General features: G+C 46.9%; 1 protein-coding gene across 1 annotated transcript; it reads right to left on the bottom strand.

The window, feature by feature from the left end:
- Window positions 1–26,601, bottom strand: PLEKHO2 (pleckstrin homology domain containing O2). The gene is made up of 6 exons (XM_083870983.1): window positions 26,522–26,601; window positions 21,985–22,137; window positions 15,643–15,759; window positions 8,652–8,756; window positions 6,673–6,771; window positions 1–4,405 (listed from the first exon to the last, which is right to left on the bottom strand). The coding sequence occupies exons 1-6, from the start codon at window positions 26,528–26,530 to the stop codon at window positions 3,167–3,169; spliced, it is 1,722 nt and encodes a 573-aa protein (XP_083727109.1). The 5' UTR covers window positions 26,531–26,601; the 3' UTR covers window positions 1–3,166.

Below are 26,601 nucleotides of genomic sequence, written 5' to 3'. Positions count from 1 at the left end.
AAAGGAGGTTTTATTGCCAAATCTCAAAGCTCTTTACAAGCAGGAGACAAAGTGCTGCCTTTCCACGGGCTGCAGCAGCTGCTTTTCAGATCGTCATCCACACTTGCTCACTTGCAAACTCACTTCCTTCCTGTCACAGACATGTAAACTGGTGGCACAGCCCAAAACACAGACTCACACTCCAGCACTCCAAGCCCAGAGGGTTCTCAGGCACAAAACTCCCAAGCCTTAGTGCAGCCAAGAATTAGATGCAAGTTTAAATGCATGTTTAAAGGAAGATTAAAAAAAAGTGCATGGTGGCAGGATGTATCTCAAGATGGGAGTTGCCATAGAAGGCTGGATGTTTTAGGATGAAACTGCTAAATCTATTAGAAAAAATAGTTAAAACCAAGAGTCTCTAACAGTAAAGTTACTGGATGATACAGAGATTCCACTTAAGTTACATCTATTTACAAGACATAATATAAATCTAGTAAGAGCTGTTAGTACAGCATATACAGTAATTAGCTGTAGGTTGTAAAATGATTTAATTTGCCCACTTCCTAACAGGTAGAGGGTATTTATCTGTTAGGATTCCTACTGATGGCTATTCAGTAAAATGTCAGACATTTATTCATTAGAATATTGAGTATAATATAAAAATATACAGTAAAATATAAGCACATCCTGTAGGTTTGGCTTAACAAACACAGAGGGATGTCTGGGCATTTTCACCAGTGCTTTGCCAGATGAGTATCCACAGAACACACCACCACAAGAAAACACTGGGGAGAGCAAAAGCATTTGAGTATAAATTAGGGGACTGAGCTACCCCATAAGCTGTTGTCATTCTCCTGGATTTCAGTGCCAGGCTTTGATATGCCTGTTCTGAAGTTTAGGATTGGCTTCAGTTTTGGGATATGAACCTGTACCCAGAGTTTGCCCTGGTTTGTGTATACTCTTGTTAGTGTGAACTGGGTTTTCCCCAGTCTATTTATTGTTCTAGAACTGCATCTTGCAAAAGCCTGCCTGCTCTCTGGAGCTGGTGTCCCTCCACTTCCAGTGCACACCAGGTTCTGACAGCTCACATTCATACCACACAGTGTTCGGTAAACAAAAGTGCACATGCAGAAAAAATACATTTAGATAGCAGATAGGCACTGAATATTGTCTGTGTTCTTAGCCCTTGTCCTAAGTGTGTCTGGAAAGGTGAATATGACCCATAGTTCATATTGAATCCACAGCAGCAAATGGCACAGGGCCATAGTTTCCTCCAGGCTGTGTGCCTTGGCCTGGGCTTAGGACATTGGAAACTTGTCTCAAAGCAAAGCTTTTTGGCACCTGAGTCTTGAGTGTTCAACCATGTAAAACTTTCCATGTGACAGAATAACAAGTGAACATACATCATCTATGGCTTTCCTGAGAGAGGGACTCATTACCAAAACCAAGGCTAGTTTATTCAAAAGAGGCTGAAGCATTAGTTATGGTCACTATCTGTCTTGCTGGCTCCAGGTGCTGGAAACCAGGGTATTTGGAAGCCCAAAGCCACTCTTTATGTGCTTAGACCTGAAGTACCTATGCCCAGCCTAAGAGGAGGCTCAGATGAAACTTTACAGCTGCTGTGGGTGGTGTTTGCAGCCCCCTGTGCAGACTTGTGGGACCCGGGAAATTAGGAGAAAAAGAAATGGATGAGCTAAGAACAAAGTGCTGGCAAACAAGAGTAAAGAGTTTAGGTAGCGTGTCACTCCTCAAAACCAGACTGGGGAGATTGCCATTTTCCATGCTCCCAGAGGAGAAGCCCTCTGGGATGTCACACTACTCTCCTCAAGCAACTACAGAGAATAGAAGAGAGGACCCAGCTCAGGTATGGAGCTATACAGTAGCAGTGCAAAGACCAGATTTTGCCACTGCTGTGATCACTGAAGACCACAGGAACTGTGGTGGACAGGGGAATTGTGCTGGAGCCTTCTGCAATGCCTTCTTCAGACCCCTCCATAGCAATGCATTTTTATTTTCATATACTTAAGCCATTGGGACCAGCCCCAAAGTTTTGTGTGCAAATGCCTTTCCCTCCATGTGTGTCAATTAGAGAGATCTGGGCCAAACCATGGCTCTCAGGCTGGCCAGGACACAGCAGGTAGAGACATGTTCAGTGGGAAGGGGCATCTCATCCAGACCCACTGCCTGATGTGCATGCTCCTGTCAGTTACATCCCAAGACACATATTCCCAAAACTTCTTTGCGACAGCTCTCCTAGGAAGCTCCTGGGGATCTCCTGGACACAAGTTCTCCAAATGCCTGGCTATTTGTTCCTAACAACGCTGAGGGGATTCAGAGTTATCAGATAGGTATGGTCCTCAATAATAAATGTGTTGTCTTGGTAGAAGACACTTTCAGAGGCCAACTGTAATCTCAATTTCCCTATCAATGAAAGAGGAACAATCCATACTTGCCTGGCAATGATGCTTTGAGACTTGTGTTCACTCACACAGTGCTTAGCACACCTAAAGCACTGCAGAGCCAGCCTCAAAGTGCCTTCATACAGCTGCTCCACATCAGGGACTCTACTTGGAGCTAGGAACTGGCTAGTTTGGTTTGCCTCTGTGTGAGGTCAGTTTTTAACTGTGGATGTGGTTTTATGAGTATCTTTGGAGAAGATTAAACTGTTTGTCTTTACATTCCTAGATGTCACTGGGCCAGGTGGTCTGGGAAACCGTGCCAGCAAGTGAACAAACACTGACTACATTTATCCTTAAATGATTTAGCTGGGAAAACCAGATAGGTGCCAGTGTAATCTGGTATTTGCTTGTCTGTAAATACAAGAGAGACAGGGGCTTTTGCTAGAATAGCCATTCTACTCCTTTCAAAAAATCTGGCTTGGTCTGATTGCCAGTAATTTTTAAGGCCTGATCCATTGAAAGGACTTTGGACAGAATCCTTAAAGAGCATTCACATTTTTGAAACTGTTCACTGTCCTGTAACCTTCTGCTGTGCTAAGAGGATTAGAACCAGACTGGTATGTACAACATGAAGAAAGAAAGATGCTATAACTGAAAGCTCAATTCTGTCCCACAAACATGATGTGTGCACAGCAAAACACCATCTTTAAACACTGGCCTAGCAATGGTACAAATCATAAATGCAAATGTTTAGCTTTGATTTTGGGAAATAGTCTCCGCAGAGTGCATCAGGGAGCACTTCTCCTATAAAGAGTCACTAGATCCTTTTGCTTTTCTTTCTGTTTCTGTGCTCCTTCTTTTTTCAGTTCTCCAAGACCTTTAATTTCTTGCAAAACTTGTGAAGCTTGTCGAAGCTGTTCTACTGCCTCAGTGAGCAATGTCTCTGCTATCACTGGGGGTCCATTCCCCTCCTGGGCCTGTTCCCATCCTTCACGTAAAACCTTCTGCAGAAGCTTTTCTGCTTTTTCCCTTTCATTAGCAACTTTCTCCTCCATTTTAGCTAAGCATTGATGGGAATCCTTTGGGAAACCTTGGCCTGGAAGTGCTCTCTGTTTATTTTTGGAGTCAGAGAGCAAGTCTCCCAGAGAAGAACAGCGAAGTTTGAGACCTGAAGTGCTTTCTGTAGAATCTTTCTTCTCAATAGTTGCTTTTCCTCTCTCATGGTCTGTTTCTGTAGCTAAGGAAGTCTCTGTCTCTTCTGCTGAAGTTTGCTGTTCCTTCTCGGCTGTGGTCCTCCCATTTCCTTCTTCTGTTTCAGCTGTCAGGGATGTGAACTCTGCTACCTCGCTGGCTGTGATCCCATTCACTGGGGGCTTGGAGCTGCCAGACTCCTGCTCTTCCCAGCCCCCAGCTTCCAGGTCACCATGGCTGGAGTTCACTGTGGCGAGCATTTTCTCTGGCAAAACCTTAGGAGGAACAAGAGGCTTTGAAACATCTGCAGCAGGGATCTCATCCAGGTTGTCTTTGCCATCATTTCCTGATGATTCCAAGTCTTCTTTCTTTATAGGTTCAATGGTTGGTTGGTCCCAAGCTACTTTCAGCTTGTCTGGCACACTCTTAGGAAGTGGAATTGGAGCTTTTGGTGTAACTCTGTTGCTGACCTCAATGAGGTTCTCCTTGTTCTCCTCGCTTGGTGCTTGGGATTCTTCCACATTCTCCTCTGGACTTACAGAGTCCTCTTCCTTGGCATTTAAACTGTCCTTTAATCTGATGCTTTCCTTAAGCTTCTTATCTGGAGGAAGTGGAGGAGACAGAGGTTTTTTATGTTCCTGGTCAGGAACATCGTTCTCTGGCTCCTGGCTTTCTTTTGTGCCTGTGGGTTTTGTAGGTGGCATAGGGGGCTTTGGAGTTTCTTTTTGAGGTGGTTCATTGTCACTTTCACTGATAGTGGAATCAAAGGTTGGTGGTCCATTGTCTACAATATCCAGATCTAGTCGCAGGATACCATCTGATGTACACTTGGCAGCCTGAAAAACAAGAGAGAAAGTTTTCAATATCTATCATTGATCCTCTGTTTCATCATTTAACTTCAAGTTAAAGTGCAAAACCCTCACAACCAGCATGGCAAGCAAGGGGCTGCTGCTTCAAGCTGAGAATGTTGGGGCTGTTCAGCCAGGAGAAGACAAGGCTCCAGGGAGACCTTAAAGCCCCTTCCAGTGCCTAAAGGGGGCTTCCAAGAGGGCTGGAGAGGATTTTTCACAAGATCATGGAGTGATAGGACAAGAGGGAATAGCCTTAGGTTGAAAGGTTGAAAGTTTAGATTAAATATTCAGAAGAAATTCTTCACTATAAGGTGGTTAAACCCTGGCACAGGTTATCCAGAGAGGCTGTGGACTCCCCATCCCTGGAGTGTTCAAGGCCAGGCTGGAAGGGCTCTGAGTAACCTGGTCTAGTGAAAAGTTCTTTGCAGATGATTTTTAAGGTCCCTTCCAACCCAAAGCAGCCCTTGATTCTAAGAAAAGCACAAGAACTTACTTTACTACTTCCTTTGAAAAAAAAGTCTTAAAGCCTGTTCCACAATAACCTAATTTCTTGGTTTTCCTGTGAGTGCTAGGGTTAAGCTCTGCCTTTTTATCCTTTGTCCTGTGGTAGTGGGATGCCTCTACCCCTTCCTTTACAATGTGCATCCCCAAAGGCTCACTTTTCTGTTTCTGAACTTGTCAGAAACCAAGTTTGTAATCCTGTTGCCTTCTGCTTGCTGCCTCTAACTTGATGACATCCCAACCTGACCAGGCCCAAACCTCAGCTGGTTAAACCTCCTTCAAACCACAGGCTGTGTGCAAATCTCACTAGCAGAGAGGTTTTCCTAAAAAGGATGGACTTAACAAAGACACTGCAGTGTGTAAGCTCAGTGCCCCACAGGGAGAGCTGCGGTGACAGTTCCTGTGTGAAGGAACCAAAAACCACACAAAGGCATAGCTGCAGCCAGGGCCAGGCTCCTGTACTGCAGAGAATTTAGTTAAAGCCTCTCTTTGCCTTTACAGCCCACCAGAGAGACAGAGGCAAGCTGTATCCTGGCAGCTTGGCCCTAACCCATCCTCACCTGGCCTGCTTTTAACACTGAAAATCTATGTTCATGCCATTTCCTTCATGAATCTGCAGCCAGCAGCCATGATACACATCTTTCTGCAGGCTCTATCCCCTCATTCCTGCTGCTAAATTTGCAAGCCAGTTTCCCCTGATTTTGGCTGAGGGTGAGAAGTCTTAGAGGTATTAACCTCAGAGGTATCTCATGAAAACAGTGATCTGAGCAGGGAAGAGAGATGTTTTTAGTGCCTAGGGAAGGGCTCCCCACCTTACTGAACCCATATTAGGCAACTGAATCCACACTTCATTGTTGCTGTGACTTTTGTCATGTTTTCTTCTGCGGTTTTCTGGAGGATGGGAATCTATGATTCATTCTCATGCATTTCTCTGGGAGAGACACTCTCCCTCCATTTCTATGCAAAGTAAAAAGTCCCAAGGTATCTCATTTTCTGCACAAGGGTCATCTGAGTGTTGTGCAGGCACATAAGTCAGAGTCTTGGAAGTCTGAAGAAAGAAGGTTTGATTTAAAAACCTTCCTTGCTTGCGATTAATGCTCTGCTAAAATATCAATCTGTCTGTAGAAACTTTTCCATAAATCATAGGAATCAAACATTAGTAAGAACCTCTCCCCTGGAAATGAAATGCAGATTTGTGGGGTTTTCTTTTTTTTTTTCTTTTTTCAAGTGACAGACCCAGAAAATCAGTTAAAAGCAGACAGGTTAATCTATAAAACTGCCTAGGAGAATAATGTATTCTGTTTCAGACCTAGGGAAGGGTTTGTAAGCTTGAAAGCTCGTCTGCTTTCTCTGGTTAGCTTAGTAAAAATATAGCAGCACAGCAGTCCCTATGGACCATGCAGTTCTTCTACCTTTAGACCACTGTGGCTACAAAATTATCACATCTTTGAAAATAAATATAGGTGCTTCAGTCTCTTCTGCTGAAAATGAAACTCTAATGGCTCTGACCAGATGGTGAAGTAGCTTATGAGTTATGAAAAGCTAAATATATGGTAACATGCTGCAGCAGATAGAGATCTATGGGAACCTGGAGCTTCATTAGAGAGGTGCTGGCACTGTCTTCCCTGCAGGAAGTTTTTTCCGTTGTAAGTTTTCTCTGGGGTTTTTCCTGGGGTTTGGTACCTGAATAGAAGGAGCAGCCTTCAGTGATCCCAGCTGGTGGGATGGTCACTCCAACAGGGTGCACTTACCTCCTTTAGGTGACTTCTCGTGGGTGGCCGACGTCCATGGGACACCTTCACCCTGTCCCGAGTGACATGGTCCAAGGAAAGGCTCTCATCCACTTTCACCTTTAACAGGGGGAAGAGGAGGGAAACAAAACAGGAAGAGGGTTATTAATTTCTCATGATGTGTCTGTAGAGTTGTCACTGTCACACATGAAATGTTGAAGCATTTGGAGAATATTTCACCTCTAGTCTTTACCTCAGAGCTCAATTACAGCCTGCCTGCAAAGCCCTGCATGTATGTGATGGATATTTAAGGTCTCAGAGGTTTGTAATGGCTAAACTTCTCTCCACCTAAGAGGCAGGGAAAAAAGGACACAAGGAGCTTTGTCCTCACTGCACCCTGTGCTTGGACCAGCTCTTGCATGTGGCAGAACACAGCACCAAAACTGCTGTTTCCATCTTAGAGGAGAAAGCTCATTAATAACTGTGACCTGACTGTGAACTGTATCAGCAGCACTTTGTTACAGCCCTTCCCTTACACAGCCCTAATGACTGCAGGATACTGAGGAGAAGGTGTGAGCAGTGACCTGGATTAATTGCAGCTCCAGCTGAATTAACAAATTTATTTCCTGGAACCAGACAAGAAATCCAATGCCTCACACTCCTAAGGAGGGAGGTCCCAGTGCCCTGACAGGTATTTCTCTGTGTTGGCTCTATGACCATCCACCCACACTGGGATGGCCAAGGGCTGGAGTCTGCTCCCCATGGAGGGGTAGCACCAGTGACCAGGGACACTGAAACATCTGTGTGTCCTTGGTACCACAAGTTTGTACAATAGGAAAGCTGGCGAGGGTGAAATAGGGATTTAAAGACAAAAATGGTTGGTATGGCAGAGCGGTTTCCACAGCTCCTTCAGGACAGAACAGATAATCCAAACCATTTGAGGGCTTGACCCATTAACCTGTGCCTGGCCTGTGTGGAAACACTTTAAATCCGAGGTTTGATCCTTACTGGAATGAATGAGAATTAGAGGCTGGCTCCCTCTGTAAGGAGGATAACTCCACATCACAGGGCAGGGAGGTGATCTGAGATCCCACCTTGCTGTGCTGCTGAAGGGTGTGCAGAGTTCACTGCTCACTTGCTTTTGCCCTCTGCTGAATAAAAGCAAAGCCCAACCTCTCAGAGTTTACACCTCTAGCAACCAGTTAGCCCTTTCTTCAAAACTTTTACTCGTTGCTTTGGTTTCCTTTGCTAAACAGGACTTGCTGATTGCTTTGTCCCTCGTTACCCTACTCATTGTTCTTGTGTCATTTCCATGGTCGTGGTTTTGTTCATTTCCTTTCAGTTACTGAAAGAACTGCAGAAGAGATGCTGCTCCTTTGGTTTAGCTCAGGGTTGACTTACAAACTAAGAGGGAGCAGGGCAAGGTTAAACAGGCTCTAGGTTGTGCAATTTTCATCCTCCCCTCTGTGCAGCAGGATGGGAGGAGAATTTGAAAATGCAGGTGGTGCTGGGGCCAGCTGAGAGGAAGGCAGGTTTGGCCAGGGCCATGGAGTGACTTTCCACCAGACTTCTCTCCAGACTGCAGGTGGAATAGCTGGTGGACTGAGTCACTTCAGACTTTCCCAGTCCTGAAGACTGGGCTATATCCTAACCAAGTACCTCCATTTCCTGGCTGCTTGGTGCTGAGGATCATGGCAGTGTGGGGAGGATGAGTCCCTCCAGGCTGCATCCCAGCTCTACACAACTCAGCACTGCAGGTGCTTCTCTGCACCAGGTGCTTCCACTGGGAGAGGGGAACTCCCAGAAATCCTCTGATCCCAAGCTCTGAAGGGAAGGAACCTTCCCTACCTTGCACACCACCTTTCTCTTTCCTTGGAGAATGGGTGGCATGCAGAAAGGATGGGGAGAACAGGAGTTCAGGCAAGTTCTAGTTTTATCTAAAGGAACCATGGATGAGAACAGACACAGAAACACAGGAGTTTGAAGACCGTTTCTCTTACCTCATCAAATACTTTGTTTTTGCCTCTATTGATCCCTTCATTAAGAGCTTTTATCCACGATTCCTTTTCTTCCAAAGTTGGAGCTTGAAATTTGATATCATGAACCTGCAAGAGCAGAGAGAGAATTTTTGCCTGAGCATTCCTTGTCAAGACCAGAGGTACCTTTGAATCACTTCAGTTTCTATATAACATCCAGTTCTAGCCTATGTTTAAACTGCAGATTCCTTTGTGCTTTGGCATAGCTCCCATGAACAGAATTTTGTTATGCTGGACAGCTTTTTGTTGTAGTTTTATTTTGGTAACTACTAAAGTAGTAAAAAAGTAAGCTTCTTCCTTCTTCAAAACACTTGGAATAGCTCTTGGAGCATCAGTGAGTTGTACAGCAAATAGTCACACGCATAGAGTCAGACTGAAAGTCCAAGTAACAGTGGCTGCTTCAGATGGAGTAAAATACCTCATCTCCCACTTCCCCCAGAATACAAGGAACAGAAAGGGTGCATGCAGTGGGCTCTGCCTGCTTCCCCGTTCCTGTGGCTCTGCAGAACAGAACTGATACAGGAACGTGGGGCACTGACATTGGCTGCTCAAACCCTGACCCAGCTAGGCACACACATGATGAGGCACAGGAGCAATATAAGTGCAAAAATTCATCGTATCTTTTTTTTGTTTCCAAATGAAATCCAGCATTGAATGCTGCAGACAGGCAATCTCTGGGGTCTGAAGAGCTGCCCCAAGAAGAAGGGAAGAGCTGGCCATGTAAGAGGGAACTGGGAAGAAGGATGAGTGGATGATGGGTGGATGGGTGATTGCATGGCCTGTCCTCCAGCCAGCCAGCTCTTCCCTTCCTCCAGGACAGCCCCATGGCTCTGCTCAGTGTTTCCAATCTCTTCTTGCCCACAGCAGGGACAATAGGCAGGGTGTTATTTAATTCATTGCTGTTTTCTCTGAGCACCTCACCAGTATTATGTAGCTTTGCCCCAGAGTACACTTCGGGTGAGAGAAATACCATCTTCACTTTACAGGTGGCTCCATGGCAGACTAGCTGGGATCCAAACAGCTCCATGTGGTGCCCTAATCCACACTGCACAGGCACACAGGAATATTCCTGTGCTAAAGGACATCAGCAGCATTGCAAAATGAAGCACTTAGAAGTTAAGACACTCCCCGTGTTTCCAGGCTGTAGGGATGTCAGCCTGCTGTGTGTGTTCCTCCCAGCACCGTCCCTAACAACAGGGTGGCACTTCTTACTGAGTTATTCCATCATGTGTTTTATCCTCCTGGGTCAATATGCCTTATTGATTTCACTCTGCTCCAGCCCTGCCATGAAAACATAATTACTGATTCCCCTGACGGTCTTTTTTCTTTCCTGCTTATCACTACAATACCTAGAGGCATTCACAAATTCCTTTTCAGAGCAACTGAAATTATCCACCTCTTACAGGTGCAGAAGTGAGCTACAGAGAGGATTGTTCAAAACACAGCCTCTGGGGGTTTTGCCCGGAACAGTTTTTTTGGGGGTATTTAACATCCTATAGGTACTTTGCACTTTCCCAATGCCTTCAAGAGCAATTGTAGCCTCAGCCTTTCTGTAAACGAGGCCCCACATTCCAAAATCACTGCACTGTCTATATAAAACAGGGACTATATTAAATGAGGGGGACAAAGCTAATGGTGACTGACAGTCGAGTGCTCTTAGCAGCTCCCTGTTCATGGCACAACAAAGCAGCAACTGTTCTGGGTCTCAGCAACTTCTGAAGGGACCATCAGAAATTCTGCAGAACTAAAGCCTGATCTCCTTACACCCACTCTTGCTGTTAGAAACCAACTGTTCTTCCTTTCTGTATTTATTTCTCGTGTCAATTCCATGGATTTACATCACAGCTGCCAAGTGCCAGACACTCACAACCAGTATGGCAAGCAGCGAGTTAAGGAGTAATTTGGGAAAAGATTCTTTATTCAATTAGCTTGCATGTAAGGTGACAGGACCACTGACTTCCTGAGAGCTCAGAGGGGAGGTTAGGGCCTGACCCACAGCCCTTTGGAAAAAGAGCCCTTTGTCTGGGATGCAGAAGGGCTACTCTAACCAGGGAATGTAAGGGAAGGCAAGGCTCCAAAACAGAGCGACGGCCAGATTTTGTTTTAGCCCGAGCTGGCCTGGTTTTGCGTGTGCTTAAAAACTTTTTTTTGTTTGGAAACGATTTTGCCCCAAAGCTTTGTGATTATAAAAGCTTATGAGAAAGCTCTACTTGTGAGCAGCTGAGCTGCTGCACTGCCTGGCAAAGACCTGGCAGCCTGCACCAGGGTTTAGAAATCTCCGTACATGTTGTCCAGGGGAAGGATTCCTGCCTCGCTTCAAGCTTCCTTTTCCAATGCCACTTTCTGTGCCTCATTCCAAATAAAGCCTCCCAGACTGTGACTAAGCACTGGTGTCAGCAACTCTGTGGCAGAGCAGAGCGAACCTCAGGGGGGTGGTTCCTCGTTAATGAGAAGCTGAGATGTCCCTCTGGCATGCAACCCTTTGCCATCAAATACAGATCCAGTGGATGGTGAGAGAAAGGGGCTCATGGTGGCAGCAAAAGGGAGCTGGGTGAGGGAGGATGAGTGGGACCCAAGGGCAGTGTGGGCAGTGCCAGCCTCACGTTGCTGCAGCCCTGCTCCCTGCTCGCACAGCTCCCTGGGGCTGTGACACAGAGGGGCAGGTTCCTCCCAGTGCCCAGGTATCTTAGAAATTTTTTCTTTCCATTTTATAACACACCCACAGACACCAAGGCAGAGTCAGGCTGCTGGGGCTCCGAGGCTCGTGCTCAGGCTGCTGCCAGCCACAGCTTCTTTGCTGCCTTGCAGTCTCTGGTCTGTCTGCATCCATCTGTGGCTCCTGTCCTCAGCCAAAGCACTGGGGAGAGGAAGCTCACCCAAACCAGGATAAGAGCTCTCTGTAAAGCAGGAAGTAGCAGAGGAGAGGCAGGAAGAAGCTGGTCTCAGTCCTGCCTTGTCATTGAGACTCTGCACAGTACTCTGAAACTCCTAGGCTCTCAACAAACAAGGAAGAAGTGAATTTCTCTTGTCTGTATCTTTACTCATTTGAATATTTACAGATACCAGCAGATGCATCTATAGATAGGTATTTTCTACAAAACATTAAGCAGGGTCTGCTCTCCAGCAGGAATTTAAGGCAGACAGTCAGTGACACCAGTCTGAGAGGGCAGCGGGCAGGGTAACACATTTGCACTCCTTCTTGCTAAGCCAGCTGAGACTGAGTCATGCCATAAACAACAGGCTGGTGTGCCAGGAAAAGCTGTCATGGCCAAACCTAGTGACCATTGTAAGCCATGAATGCAGGCTACGCAATTTACTGACAGTTACTCAGGGCAGAGCACAGGCGGTCAGCTCCTGCTGAATCACTGCTGAGATGTCAGGCAACAAGAGCTCCCACACGGATCACTGTCCGTGACGGCAGCGGGCACTGCCTCCCTCATTGCTCCTTGTCCTCTCTGAGACATCTGTCTTCTCCAGCACTGACAGTCTGATGGCAACGCTCAGCCTGCTTTCCAGGAAAGAAAAGTGTTCCTGGGGTCAGTCTGTGGTACCTGTGCTAAGTGATTTAACAGACAAGCTCTGGAGAGCTGTGTAGCTGCAGTTTAAGACTGTTATCAACACTTTGCTGAGCAGTTCTGCAGATCTGCTGCAGAGGTAGTGACACAAACCTCTGCTTGGTCCTTATCTGTTTCAGTGCAAAGCCTGGTGAGGCTGGGCTAAACTGGACTGTGAATTGCCTGTGAACAGCTGGGGGGGATGTGTTCCCTTCTGCTGACTTTCGGTACAGGGTGGTCACTTCCAGCAGAAGCTGGAGCAGAGCTGGGTAAGTAACATCTTCAAATAGCACAAGTGCAGCAGAGTCTGCACCTCCCACCTGCCAGATGGGAGGTCATTTCCTGCCTTCTTCTACATGACTTTGTCAGATTACATCACGAAGGGAAAAGGAGAAGACAAGGGACTCTCTGCCTATGACAGGGAGGTTGGAACTAAGTGATCTTCAAGGTCCCTTTCAACCCAAACCATTCCATGTATCTATGAGATGACTGTCAGAGGATTCTGGTGGTTTTCTGTAGCTGAACCAAGAGCTACATCATCCCTGGGAATAATCCCAGCATCTCTTCCAGACTGGCAGAACCCAGGAGCAGAGTCCTCCAAGCCTCACTGCACTCTACTGCAGCTTCCAGGCTGGGCCCTTGGTGAAGGCAATTCCAGGTACCTCAAAAATTGATGGAGGGAAAAATAAGCAATGGAAGTTTCCATCCCTGACAACAGGTGTGAGGATGCGTGGGGTGCTGCAGGACTTCCTGGTGGACTCTTTCCTCACTACCACCCTTTTCCTAATAGTAATTCTTCCCTGAAGCTGAAGCTTTTCAGATCCACTGAACACCAGACTTATGCCAATCTCACTAATTTTCAGAGTTTACACCAAGCATCATTTACACTGTTTTTTTGCATTGTGAGTAGTACATTCCAAAGTCTCTGGGCCAAGGCTGCTGCCCTTTCTTAGAAGCCCAGCTCTCTGCATCCAAAAGTTTTCATTTAATTGCTGTGGATGGAATGAAGCATTTGAGATTTCTAAGCAGAACAGGGCTTTTGCACACTGCCAGCTTCCTTCACTGAAGAATTGAAGCTCTGGGAGCAGTGCTTTCTTTCAGTTCCATACCAGTGCAGGCGTGTGACATGCTCATATTGTCACAGCTTAACAAAAATGTCATCCTTGTGAACAGGCCAAGCAGAATCTGGGGTACATTCATCAACAATCAGTGTTTAGCAGGACAACTTATTTATTCAGCTACAACTTCAGCTGCAGAGTAGTTTTAACTGACTGATTCATCTCTGCTCAAAAATATCCCATCCAAGATTTAAACTGGGATTCCCCTACAACTAAACTGGGCTCCTTGTATTCAAGATTTGTGCACTGAAACAGAAATGGCCTTTCCTAGCTTATTCCTAAGCCCCTCAAACTCATTCCTCGGCATTATGCTCAGGAGAGAGGGTGAAAAAAAAAAAACATAGCAAGATGTGGCAGAGCTTGGCAAGCTGGCTCACAAGGTGATTTTAAACTGGGGATGGCAGCAAGCCTCTCAAATGGAAAATGTTTAACTGATATATATCGCCACAGCTGCGATTTCAAAACAGAAGAAGGACAGTTGTGTACATTGGCCTCCTAATTGCAGCCTGTGCTAACATCTGCCAAAGTATGTTGTGTGTCAACACCCTCACCAGATTCCCAGCCAAAAGAAGGGCGGGAGGGGAGCTACAAACAGGGAACTTTTCATTTATAAAAGCCCTTCCTTTCACCAAAAGAGCCTTATAAAAAGTAGCCTCTATCTAGGTCTCCATTGAATCAGTGGCATGAAAAACAGAGTAGCTGAAAACTTGCCAGCATGCCAAAAAGATGAAGTTACCCTTTTGGGCACAGTTTGGGCATATTTTTCTCATAGCAAGAAATGAAAGGTTTAGGAACAGGTCTCACGCCCTGTATTGATTCTTGGAGCAGTGCAGACACACATGCAGCTATTACACAATTCTCTCTCAGTATACTTGCAGATAATACCTCTTCCTTCTGTGCTGCCCACCCCTGAGCACACAGAGCATTATTGGCCTCCCTGGGAATAGGTGTACACTTAGAATCACAGAATCCTAGAATCATTTGGGTTGGAAGAGACCTCAAAAAACATCTAGTTCCACTCCTCCTGCCATGGGCAGGGACATCTTCCACTATCCCAGGTTGCTCCAAGCCCCATCCAGCCTGGCCTTGGACACTTTCAGGGATGGGGCAGCCACAGCTTCTCTGGGCAACCTGTGGCAGGGCCTCATCATCCTTGCAGGGAAGAATTCCTTCCTAATGTGTTCTGGGCTGCAACACTCTGCTGGAGCTCACTAGCCCAGGATTTGGGGCAGGAAAGTCCTTGTTTTGTTGTCTTGAATGAAGTTTAGCACAATGGTGCTCTGAACTCAGCTGGGGTCTTATTATATGAGTAAACACTAAGTGACTGGAGTGAAAGAATAAGCAACAGTGACAACAAGGACTAAACAATCTCCATTTATTTAAACAAAATGGAGATAGGGGAGCGCAGAAAGTTGGTATTTTTGCCTATTCTTGTTCTTATGGAAATGAATGTGTTTTGTCCCACACAACTTCACAGATCTGTATGGGGAAATTTAGTAAGAACTCTGAGGCCAAAAAAAAAAAATCATATTGAAATTAGAAGGCAAAGTGTGATACCTCAAAGCAACAATGAAGAATTCTAGCCCATAAAGATGCTGAAATGGATAGCGTGCAAGTAGGAGCTAAGGAGAATGTCCAAAGATGTTTAGTGATAATGAATATAGACAGGAAGTAAAGCAGGATGTCCTTGCATACACCCAGTGCTCAGATGGATGTACAGTCTCTTTGCAATGCCAGCCTGGTTTTTAGCTTCTGGATCCAACCAGATGCTGTGCAGGAAGCTACAGATGTAGGGTTTGAATTCTGCAAAAGAAATCTTTTCTCCTAGGAACTGTTTGGCTGTAAGTAAGTTTGCACTGGAGTTTCTCAGATCAATGGTTCTGACTTCAGGAACTATCTCAGTACATAGATTGGAATTATTGATTTCATTGGAACCTGGGCAAAGCTGCAGCATCTACAGGTGCTCAGAGGACATGGAAGAACCATAGGGAATGATCATTCTCCACTTCTTAGGGAAGTATTGCAAGAAAGAAAATGCTAAGGCAGGAAAAAAAATCAAGAGGAAAAAGTCGAGCCTCAGAAGACCCTTTCCCCACAACAAGATAGAAATCTACGTGACAGTGGCTTTCCTTATTACACACTGCAGACCCTTCACAGTTACAGGTCATTTTTCCCAGCTGCCAAGGAGCTCAGTCTCAGAGCTTTTCATCTGCTCTGGGCACAGCTGGCTGGAACTCACTTTGGAGTTAGCAGACTCGAGGGTGATGAGAAAGGCAATCCTACCTTCTTACCCGGGGAGCGGATTAAAATGAAACGATTTTTCCTTTTTAGTAGTGCACGCAGCTCCTGGCACTTGTCATAACTCTCCAGTTCCACCGTTTCTATGCACTTCTGCTCATCCTGCAGAGAGGGAATGAAACATTATTATGAATAGGAGGCATTGAAATCAATCATAGACCATCAAATTCTGCATTTCTTCCCTTTGCAACTGCCTAAAAACTCTTCTGCCTTAAAAATAACCTGCATGAAAACAGAAAGCCCCATAAATCATGCTGGCATCTCATTAAGAAAACACCCTGGTCTTTAAGCTACAGGCCTAGTGGTCCACAGTGGCTGAGCAAATAACAGGTTGGGGACAGTAACACCAGCTTCTGCCATTGCTGTTGGCCTCATCCAGGGATCTGCAGCCAGAAATGATACCACCTCCATCCCACAATAAAAGGAGGAGATGTGATTCTACTTTTTTACAGGGAAGATGACATAAGCATCAGGATGGTCCAAGCAGCCCCCTCAGGAAGCCTGAGCCAGAGCAGAGATTAGAGGGGAGCCCTGCTACCGCACTGAGCTGGGGCAGACTGGTCCTCACATCACAAAGGTCAGCAGGAGCCATGTGTGATGGACACAGTCCTCTTGCAGACACGCTCTGAGCTGTCAAAACGCTTAGGACTGAAAATACAGCCCTGTACAGCCAGCAAAACTGTCTGGGCCAGCATCTCAGTGGGGAATATTTATCTCTGGAGTATCTCCACTGATGACTGCCGGCCGCGATCTTGGCTCATTTCTCCCAGTAACATAACTAAAATTCCACACGTGGTGCGTGGCTCAGTTCAGCTGCAGAGCACCATCCCTAATAGGAATCGCAGCGTAACACTGGGCAGATAATATTCTTCATGTCTCAGTAGCCCAGCAGAGACCAAAGTTCCCTTTTGCTAAGCGCAAATGAGCAGTGAGAATCTCAGAGCAGCTCTTGCCAGTGAAGTGCTACAGTCAGCATGGCTCGTGAACCTCTCCAGTACCATCCGGAATTAAAATCGCTGCCCATAACCACCCCCAGCTCAGGCTCTGCTCCCAAAGCAGCTCCTTGTGCCCGTATGAGTTTGTATTTAGCAATTCCTGTAGCGGAGAAGGGGGTGTGGGATGAGGAAACAAGTCGTAGCCAGGAAGCTGCTGCGTGGCTGGAGGCAGGGAATGGAGAGTTCAGAGGGAAGTGGGCTGCGGGGAATTTCCTCCCTTTACCACTTGACATTTAAGTCGCTGTGCAGAACTCAGCCTGCGTTTCAGTTTTTTTACCCCTCCTATCTGGGGATGGGGGCCCGGCAGAGCTGATGCCAGTACACAGAGCAAGTCCTGAGCCACCGAGGGATGTCTGGATCTAATTTAGGTTTATTATTTTAATGACATTACTGTTTATTTCATTTAACACTGAGTAGGTGAATGTGAACTGGGAAGACGCATACTAGGAGGAGGAGATTAATCCTGCCCAAACCTAAAACCCAGCCGATAAAATCCTGCTGACGCTACTGGGCCCTTTGAAGGTTCCTGCTGCAATCCTGGTATCGCAATGTCACTGCAAAAAGGACAGGGATGGAAATAATAACCCCTCCGCGGCCAACAAATGACAGAGAAGGGTGAGGTCAGGAATACATGCCTCGGGGATGGGTGATCTCATCCTGGCCTTCGGAGGACGACCGCCCACGTTACAGCCCTGCTGCACGGCCGGTGCAGCTCCCAGCTCCTTCCCTGGGCTCAGGATGCAGAGAGCTCAGCAGTGCTCTGAGCAGAGACCAGCCCCGAGCCTCCTGCTCACTCTCCCTGCTCTTAAGAGCAGCTCTGTCCCCAGTAGAGCCCCTGTCTCTCTCCTCATCCATGCCATCCATCTTGCCTCTTGGACAGGAATTCTTCCTCTGATCCCGTGCAAGCCATGCTCCACTTCCTAAAGGCTGTGGAACACCAAGCTGGGGAACAAGGGGACTTGGCAGGGTGCAGAGATGTGGTTTTGCTGTGACACTGCCTCTTGCCTTCCAGCTGCCTGTTTTCTCCCTGGAGAGGCTTTGGGGACTGCCACCTGGGCGAGGAACAAGGGCAGCAAGGATGGGGACATGCAGGATATTGTCTCTTAGAGACACCTTGACTGTTCAAGCTATGGGTCCTTCATCTCAGGGACCTGAACTTCACAAGTGAGTTATCCTCTTCAGGGAAAGCAGGGAAGAAAGCAGCCAGAGAATTATAAAAACTCCATGTATGAGGCAAAGGAAAAGCATCTGAGTTCAGGGAGCACCAGAATGAGGCTTTTGTCTATGTTTTACCCTTGGCAAGCAGCCATCCCCTCTCTGTGAGCCTACCTGGGTCACAAAGAGATCCTTTATGTCTGTCCTGCACCACTAAGATAAAGAATGAAAGACCAAACCCTGACGCAGGTCCCCAGGTCCCTTCAGCCTCCTGGGACCTGGAGGACACACAGCACCATGCAGAGACAAGGTCACTTCCAGAGCCCTGCCCTGACACATGTTCTGGACAAGCTCAATCCTGGTACAGAATCCTTACATTCATGAGTTAATGCAGAAAAACTATTCCATTAACTCTTCGTGGAGCAGATCCTGTGACAAACATATCTGTATCTGCTGGCTTGGCCCTTAGGAAGAAAGTTACTGAACACTAGGACATATTAATGCATGTGCTTAACCAAAGAATCACACTTGGCAAGCAGCTTCCTTAATGAGAAGTTTATAAAAGGCAGGGGGAAAAGACTCGCTGAATTTTTTATTTATATGAAGGTGTAATTCCCAGCAAAAACCTCTTCACTCAGGGCTGAGACTGTCTATTGAGTGTAAAATGTCTTGACCTGAAAAAATAATTTATTTCTTTATTTGAGGCTCTCAAAGTGTTTTAACAAATCAGCTTTGGGTATGCCTTGCTATCACTTTATCAGGGGCAAAATGCAGATGTTAAGCATCCAACTGTTGAACACCAAGTGGATCCTCTGGTCTCTAGAATCTGGTAGGATTTTTTCCCTATCAAATAATTCACTCATAAAGAAACCCTAAAACAACAAGAAAACAGCTCTAAGCACTAGCTGCACTGCTTAGGGGGTAAAAAAAAAATCCAAATTGAAGATTGATGCTTTCTAATCCATAAAGTGATGATATTGATCTGTCTAGTTATCCTACATAGGACTGCCTGGTCTTCAGACACTCTCTGTAGGTTTTTTTATTCTCACAAGAATATGCAGAGACAAGAAGACAAAGAAACCCCACTAGAAAATAACCTGCTTGGTTCTGTGCAGACCTGCACAGCAGTTTCTTGGGATCCAAACACCCTGTATATGCATCAGTGCCTCCTTTCCTGACATTTGGGTATGTAACATACAAACATTTTGCTTAACTGCATCTTCATTTAGGTGAAGGTATAGATGCAGGGTGCTGTAGATGGAGGCACAGCAGAGAACAAGAAATCCATCTCCCTTCATTCCCCATCCGCTGAAAGAAACCTGAAGCCGTGTGGGATGAGTTTCACTCCATCTGCTCCAGGTAACACAATCGGCATTTGCCATTTGCCTTCAGGAGGTGGCTCTGCTTTAAACCAAACCCAAAGCCTGACTAGCAAATGCAACTTGGTGAAAACATTCCCAGGGCAGGTCAGGAGCACATTCTGAAAATTGCTACTGATGATGATATAAAGTGTTTGTGTGCTGCTCAGACTGTACTTTCCAGTAACACTGTACAATGTTCTTGTCTGTATCTCGTGTTGGCCGTCCCCTCTGCACTTGTTTTGCACCTAAACTTCAGCTACAAGTGCAGCCAGGCTCATGCAACTGCATCAGCAAGGTGGCCCCGCATAGGAAGAGGCAACATTAGCACCTCTTTGTGAAGGACTGGACATGGGAGGGACTGAGAAAAGCACACTGAGTTCAAGGCACTACTCAGTTCCTGGAAATCTGATGGGCTCAGACCAGCTGAAATGCTCAGCCTCCAAATCTGCCTGCCCACACAGAAACTGACCCCCCGATTAACCCATCTAAGTCTAATTTAGGATACATACAGAGAGATGCCTTTTATTCCTGTTCCCTGAGGTTTTATCTCCTTTTTCAGCAAGCACTGAACAATCCCATTTGTAAATGTTTCGACCTGAGGATGGTCTGGAATGCTGTGTCCTTCTCCAGGGTTACACAGAGCAGATATGTGGAGAAGGTCCAGTGGGAAAAATGGTACCTTGAACTCCAGAAATGCAAAACCACCAGAGCACACTGCACCACAGACTCTGCTTAGACATCAACCCTTCCCGTCTCAAAAACTTAGTTCTCCATTTGTAAGACAGAGACAGCCACACTGCCCTGACTCACATTAAAGGAAGATAAATACAGTAATAAACATGAACTGCCTCAATTCTCTTGCAACAAGACCCCTCCTGAGTGCAGAAAATTGCCATTTCCTTTGGTTTCCTTGTAGTAAGTCTGCACAATCACATGTTATCCTATTGTGCTACCAGATAATTTTGCAGCAATTTCCTCTCCTAAGACATTTGACTTCACTGTAAGCCAGTTTAATAGCCTATAGATATTAACATGATCCCTTATTTACAATAATGGGACCTTGCAGCTACTGTAGCTTACAGATGCAATTTATTACAGGATGTTACCACAATCCGCAGGCTACCAGAAAACATTATGCCTGGTTGTTACAAATGCCATTTTCCTTGTTGAGATAATAAAATAACCCTTTAAATGATTGGGATTTTTCCTTCTTCTGAATGTCTGTGAAAATTAATCTTACTTTAAAAGCCTCCTTTTCCCTTGTGGTAATGAGAGCCTCCATGTATCTTGTTTTTAAAGGCATGCCCTTTAAAAAAAAAACCCTATGTCATGTTTATAGATTTTGAATCTTCGAGTTCCTGAAGCTTCAGCTGGAGTCAACAGGTGTCCAAGGCACTGGGAAATGATCTACAGAGAGTCAACAGTTTGCAGGACCAGGCTGCATCCCTCCAGATAAGAGAACCCCCCCTTGCTTTTCCTGCCTTCTGAACTGCTCATCACCTGACATTGACTTCTCCTGTCATTATTCTTGCACTCTTCATGACATTTCTCAGCTAAGAACAAATGACACCAGAAAGCTTTGGGATTTGGGAAGAGCAGGAGTGTTAAGCATGAGGGAAGAGGTAGTACCCTTTAACCTAAATTGTTTATAACAGATCTTCTTTATTAGGCAAGAGTATGTTTTTAAAAAAGAGAACTGAACTCACTGTCAGTCCTGTTGTTCCTGAAACCACAGCAGCAATGCAGCTGCTGAAACATTTCCCCATTCTTCTTCCCTTGACACACACTGCACATGAAGCTTTACACGATTTTGCTTTTATATCATCCTGATGCCCACACATGACCCAGATCCTCTTGGGCCAGACACCTCACAGCACGTGGTCCTTGTGCAGACCAGGACCCCACCCTGCTGCACACACAAGCCACAGGGCTCAGACCTACCCAGCCCTCATCTCAAACCTCTCTTGGTTGTAGCTTGTGCTCTGCACTGCAGTTTATAACTTTTGGGGCAAACTCTGCTCTTGCAGAAGCTGCTTCCAGCCCAGGAACAAGGGCTTGACTCAGGACAAAGCCACCTTTGCATCCTGGCAGGACCAGCCCTGCACTTTTCATTCTTCTCGCCTGAAAATGCAGGACAGATTTGGCTTGGCTCTTTTTCCTCATTTGTCTGGAAACAGCTCTAAGTGCGGCCATGAACTTAAGGCATGCAGTTTATCTAGGGAAGTCCAGGACAAGGCTCCCAGGGGTCCTTCACTCAGAACTGGCTCAAGTAAAGGGAAAAGATGAGCCAAATCCAGACTGTCCGTTCTTAAGGAGGACAGCAAGCACTCACAATCTCACTCTGCATCCTTCAGCGGCTAAAAGAAACCCTGAAGAGTCTGGCTGGCAACAATTTGAGCTGCTTGAGGGATGCCAAACAGCTGCAGGGTTGCCTGCCATCCCCTCAAGTGGCAGGTGGGAAGTCAGCCTTGCTACAATCACTTTTATCCTTCAAAAGCCAAAACCTCACTGCACATATCCTGCTTCCGCCCAAAGCTTTACTCCGTTCACCTTCTCACAGGATGTCCTGCCCCCCATTTTTTTTATTTTGGCAACGGCTCTGTCAAAATATTCAGTGGCTAAAATATTTATAATATATAATATATTTAAAACGCAGCTGCCGTCTCTTTTTACAGAGTTTATCTTTCCTGGGGATATCTGGAGAAGCCCTTCCAAAAGGAATGGGCTGGAGGGAAGAGTAAAAAACACAGGGACATGCATGTGTCCCCAGGGGCCTGCTCCTGCCCCTCATTCAAGGCCATTAGCTGTGACCATACCTCATCCTCGTAGACCACGAGCTGTGTTTTCCGTAGCTGGATGTAACGATCCTTCCACAGTCCCAGGAGCCCCCCGCTGCTTTTTTTAATCCAGCCATATTTCTCTGCAGTTGGAGCACACTTTGGTTTCTCTGAGACCTCTTCCTTTGTATCCTGCAAGGACAGAAGGCATAAGGAGTTTCCATCATCAGAAAGCCAGCCCAGAGAAGATTTTGGCACCCACCAATGTGGTCTCTCCCCCCCCACCACATCATAACAGGAGACTGGCATCTTCCAGAGAAAACTCAACCACTCTCACAGGACTGGGAAGTGGACACAGACCCCATCCATCCTTGATGACACTCTTGGGATGGCAACAAGTCCACCTTGCTCCTCTGCTTGCCTCTCTGGGGAGGTACTCCTTGCTCACTCGTGCACCAAGTGCGCCTTGAAAAGGAGCAGCCTCCTCTTCTCTTTGCTCCTCCAGCTTTCTGATGAATCCCAGCATGATGGATTCTGCTGGCATCAGGAGCAACACTCATATTTTAGTCCAAGGCCACTTCTGCAAGCTTCTCTTCCTGGCATCTATCCTTGGTCACCATCCCCAAACCAATTCCTGTGGGCAAATCTATGGTATGAGGACTTCATCATCCACACTAAAATGATCCCATCAGGTTAAAGATGAAAGCTTTCCTCCTCTCCAGTGCACTGGAAGAGCCTTTGCAAAGGCAGGATCCCTGTATCCCTCCCCTGGAGCACCCTGTTGCTCCCCACACCCCACAGACCCCTCAGTAAGCCTCTTTCACTGGAACAAGGCAAGGGGAATCCCTTGTTGAGCCAAATCCTCTTACACAATCACTTCACCAACCTTGTGATTTATGAGAAGAGGCCAAGCCCAAATCCTCCAACCTTCTCCCAGGGACCCCACTGTCCCCTAGACTTGGTTTTCTCCACATCCATACATGTAATAGCAGCAATCCTGCTGCAGAGAGTAGGCACACAAAAAGGCATGTGTGACAAGAAAGCCCCAAACATCCCAAAAAGGCCCTCACTGCACAAACTGGACTGGCTGGAGCTCAGACATCTTGTTTCATAACATGAGAAAATCCCAAGTTCATGGAACAGAGTCAGAGCTGGACACTCCCACAGCCAGGACAGAGCAAGTGTGTATGGACGAGCTTCAAAAATTTGGAGGAGAGCCTTGCTAACGAATGTTTTCATGCACCAAATTCCCACTGAACACACCCTTGGACAGCAGCTTTGATCGGGGTAAGCTCTTATTCCAAAGTGGGAGCTCACACCCATAAAAAGAAAAAAAAACCAGCTTAAACACCCCATGCACCCACATTTATTCTGACCTCCACTAAGGTCTGGAAGGGGTTGGGCTTTGTGGGTAGGCTCGGGTGCAGACTGAGAACAAAAAAATCAAATAAACTGTGTTTCACCTAAAAGAAAATTGGACTGAAACCTGTAACAACCCTGATACCTTTTGTAGAAGTTATTTCAGTTGTACTGAGATGCATCTGAAATGGCCACAATAGAGGATGACTGAGCATCAAAGTTTTCCGGGAAATGGAGGGACTGCGTAGGGTGGGGTTTTTTTTAAACTTGACTTTTTAGGTTGCAGGAAGTAGTATTTTGAGTTGAGATCTGCGACTTCAGCAAACATCAATTCCTGCACAAATACAGACCTGCTGGTTTCCTGATTGAGAACCCTTTTGATGTCATTTTTAGATAATTGGGCATGGACTTTAACCTCCCTCGTAGCACTTGTGCATGGATGTAGCTGTATGAAGAGTTTATTCAAGTGAGTCCAGACCAACAACTGCTAAAATGTTTTTACGCTTTAAGGCTTTTTTTCTGCTTGGCAGGTGAATTTTTGCTGGTTTTTTTTTTTCCCCCACCTGGCATAAAGGCTGAAGTCACATGGTAAATATGTCTATCCATGCTCTGCTCTGCAGAGCCAAAACTACTCTGGTTTTAAAATAACAGTACTCCTTGTGAAGACACAGCACCTAACATCTACTGCTGAAAAACAACTTGCCCCAGCAGATATGGGGCTCATGTTGGCTCTGCACCTCTTCAGAGAGAGGACAGAGCTGGTTTGGGGTCTGGCTCTCCAGCCTTGCAGGGACTGTGCCTCCCCTCCTTGGCGTTGAAGGGTCGCCTTGGAGCTCTCCAGATCACTCAGGAGCCCTGGTTGGAATCCCTGCCTGAAAAGAGCCATGCATGGGGGAACCCTCCACACCAGGCAGGACTTCCTACTGTGCCAGCACCTGGGAGCATCTGCACAGAGGATCCGTGACTCCAAGCCCCACCTGAGCAGCCCAGGAGAGGGAAAGTGAGGGAAGGTGCAGTGAGATGGAGAGTGACAACAGCCACAAGTGGAGGGCTCTGCTCCTTGCACTGCACAGGAGTGACCAGAGCCTGAGCTGCCTTCTCCAGTCCCTGCTACCAGGCAGATGTGAGGGGTGAGATCCAGCACTCAAGGGATGCTGAGCTGCTGGGCTTTGGGTCAGCAGCTTCCCCCTCACAGGTACCCAGCACATCCCACAAGGGGGGACAGGTACTGTAATCCCTCACCTGCAGTTTAAGGACATAAAAAAACCAGGATGATTCAACTGGGAAGTTTGTTCCTACAAAAGCAAGAAGAGTCTCAGAAGTGGTTCCTGACATTTTTGCAGATTTTTTTTATGCCAGCTCTGCCCCAAATTGGCAAAGGGAGGTTGGCCAGGGAAGGGCACTGGCAGCAGGGCATTGTGTCCATCCTGTGTTCCCTGCCTGCAGTTCCACAATTAAAATGGGACCACGACACAAAGACATGAGCTGATGTTGTTAATTCAGCCATATATGAGCATTCTACAAGAAATATTAAGATATCCTTCCTGGGATGTCTTTGGGCTGGATTAATTCCTGTGGTAATTCCATGAGAAGAAGCCCCCTGACATCAGCCAAGTGAGCCAGTGTAAATGAAGGAAGAACTAAATAATCCTGGTTCTGGCTCATGCCAAGGGCATCACTCCCAAAAACAATCCATTGGAGCTATTTTTGCATTTTATATCATGGTGCCATTAGAAGTGAAACACAAGTTCCACTCCTTCAGCTTGGTTTAGCCTCACGTTTTGCAGCTCAGCAGAGAACCCAAATCAGACAGGATGGCTTTTTATTTAACAACTAGGCAGTTTTTTCTCCCCTCCCCTGCCCTGTATTTTATGGGCCCACAAACCCACATAGTCTTCATGTCTTCCAACAAAACAAAACCCCCAAGAGCTGAATCACAGTGGTGCTTTTAAAGTTACACAGAGCACAGAAGTGCCTTAATCAGTTACATCAACATCATTCCAATCAAGCATCTCACTTATCACACACTCCTTTCTACCAAGGTGCTGATGAACAACTCCCAGGAGAGACAACCTGCATCCCCACACATCCACTCTTTTTCTCCCTTTCCACGTTATCTCCCAAACCTTTCTGTTGGCACTTCCACTCCTCCCCAGCCTGATGGAGCAGAACAGTTTGTTTCACTGGGAACAAACTGCTCAGATCCACAGGGAACTTGGGGAACTGCCTCTGACACCCCTTCTACAAGGAATCCTTGGAGGATTCATGGCTCACTAAAGAAGAGAAGCCCGTGAGACAGTCAGTCAATGCTGGGGTAGGTGTGAAGCCCCTTTGGCCGGCGGCCGCCAGCTGGAAGCAGTTTCTCTGCTGTGGATTAATTTCATGGATGCCAGCGGATAATAACAACTCTCAGTCACTACCAACTTGGGCTGCTTTGCCGTCTCCCTGCTGTTTTAAAAGAGCTTTCATTCTTGCCACAGAATGTTGGGAGCTGAAATAAGGGGCTGTGAGGGGGGAGAAGACAAGCCACAGCTACAGGGATAGCATGTACCAGACAGAGCCTGAAGTCCTCCGGCAGTCTGTCCTACCGGGAGCTTTCTTTGTGCATGAGCAGCAAAACCTCATCCAAGGAAAGGAAGCAGGAATAATTGCGTGGCCAGACGAGGGGAGAAAGCGACCTGTTTAAATTGCTAACAAATTTGTGGCGTCTTAATCAGTCCTCACAGGGGTGGATTACTGGGGTGTCTGATCCCATAAAAACACATGAAAACCGTGTGCAGAAGAGGCACCACTGCCCTTCTCCGAGTTAAACCCGTCCCAAACAAGAAAAGGAGGAGGAGAACAGAAGTGGGGGAAGGCTGGAGGTGCGTAGACATGTCCAAGCTGGCGATTTGACGGAGGGCCGGCTCCAGCAGGGCAGGACAGGACAGGACAGGACAACACCCCAGCGGGACTCACTGGGGGTGGCCCGAGCGGAACCAGCCCGGCTCTGAACACCCCGAGGGGCTGCGGGGATGCGCTGCCGAGGCTCTGCCCGGGGGCTGCTGGTGATGGGGAACCCCCCACCCCACGGTCTCCATCGCTGGGCAGGATATCCCAGCGAACACCCGAAAACACCCCAAAGTGGCCGGTGCGGTCCCTCTGCCCCCGGCGGGCGCTTCTCCCTCCCTGTCCCGGGATTATCCCCACTCCCCGTCCCGCTGCCCGCAGGACTCACTTGCTCCATGGCCGGTCCCTGCCCGCTCAGGGGCTCTGCCGCCGCCCCGCTGCCCCGCTGGGCTCCGGCCGGACGCTCAT

The sequence above is a fragment of the Zosterops lateralis genome (assembly GCF_965231275.1).
Source record: "Zosterops lateralis genome assembly, chromosome: 13".
In the NCBI taxonomy this organism is placed as follows: Eukaryota; Metazoa; Chordata; class Aves; order Passeriformes; family Zosteropidae; genus Zosterops; species Zosterops lateralis.
This window is presented reverse-complemented; position numbering and strand designations above follow the sequence as displayed.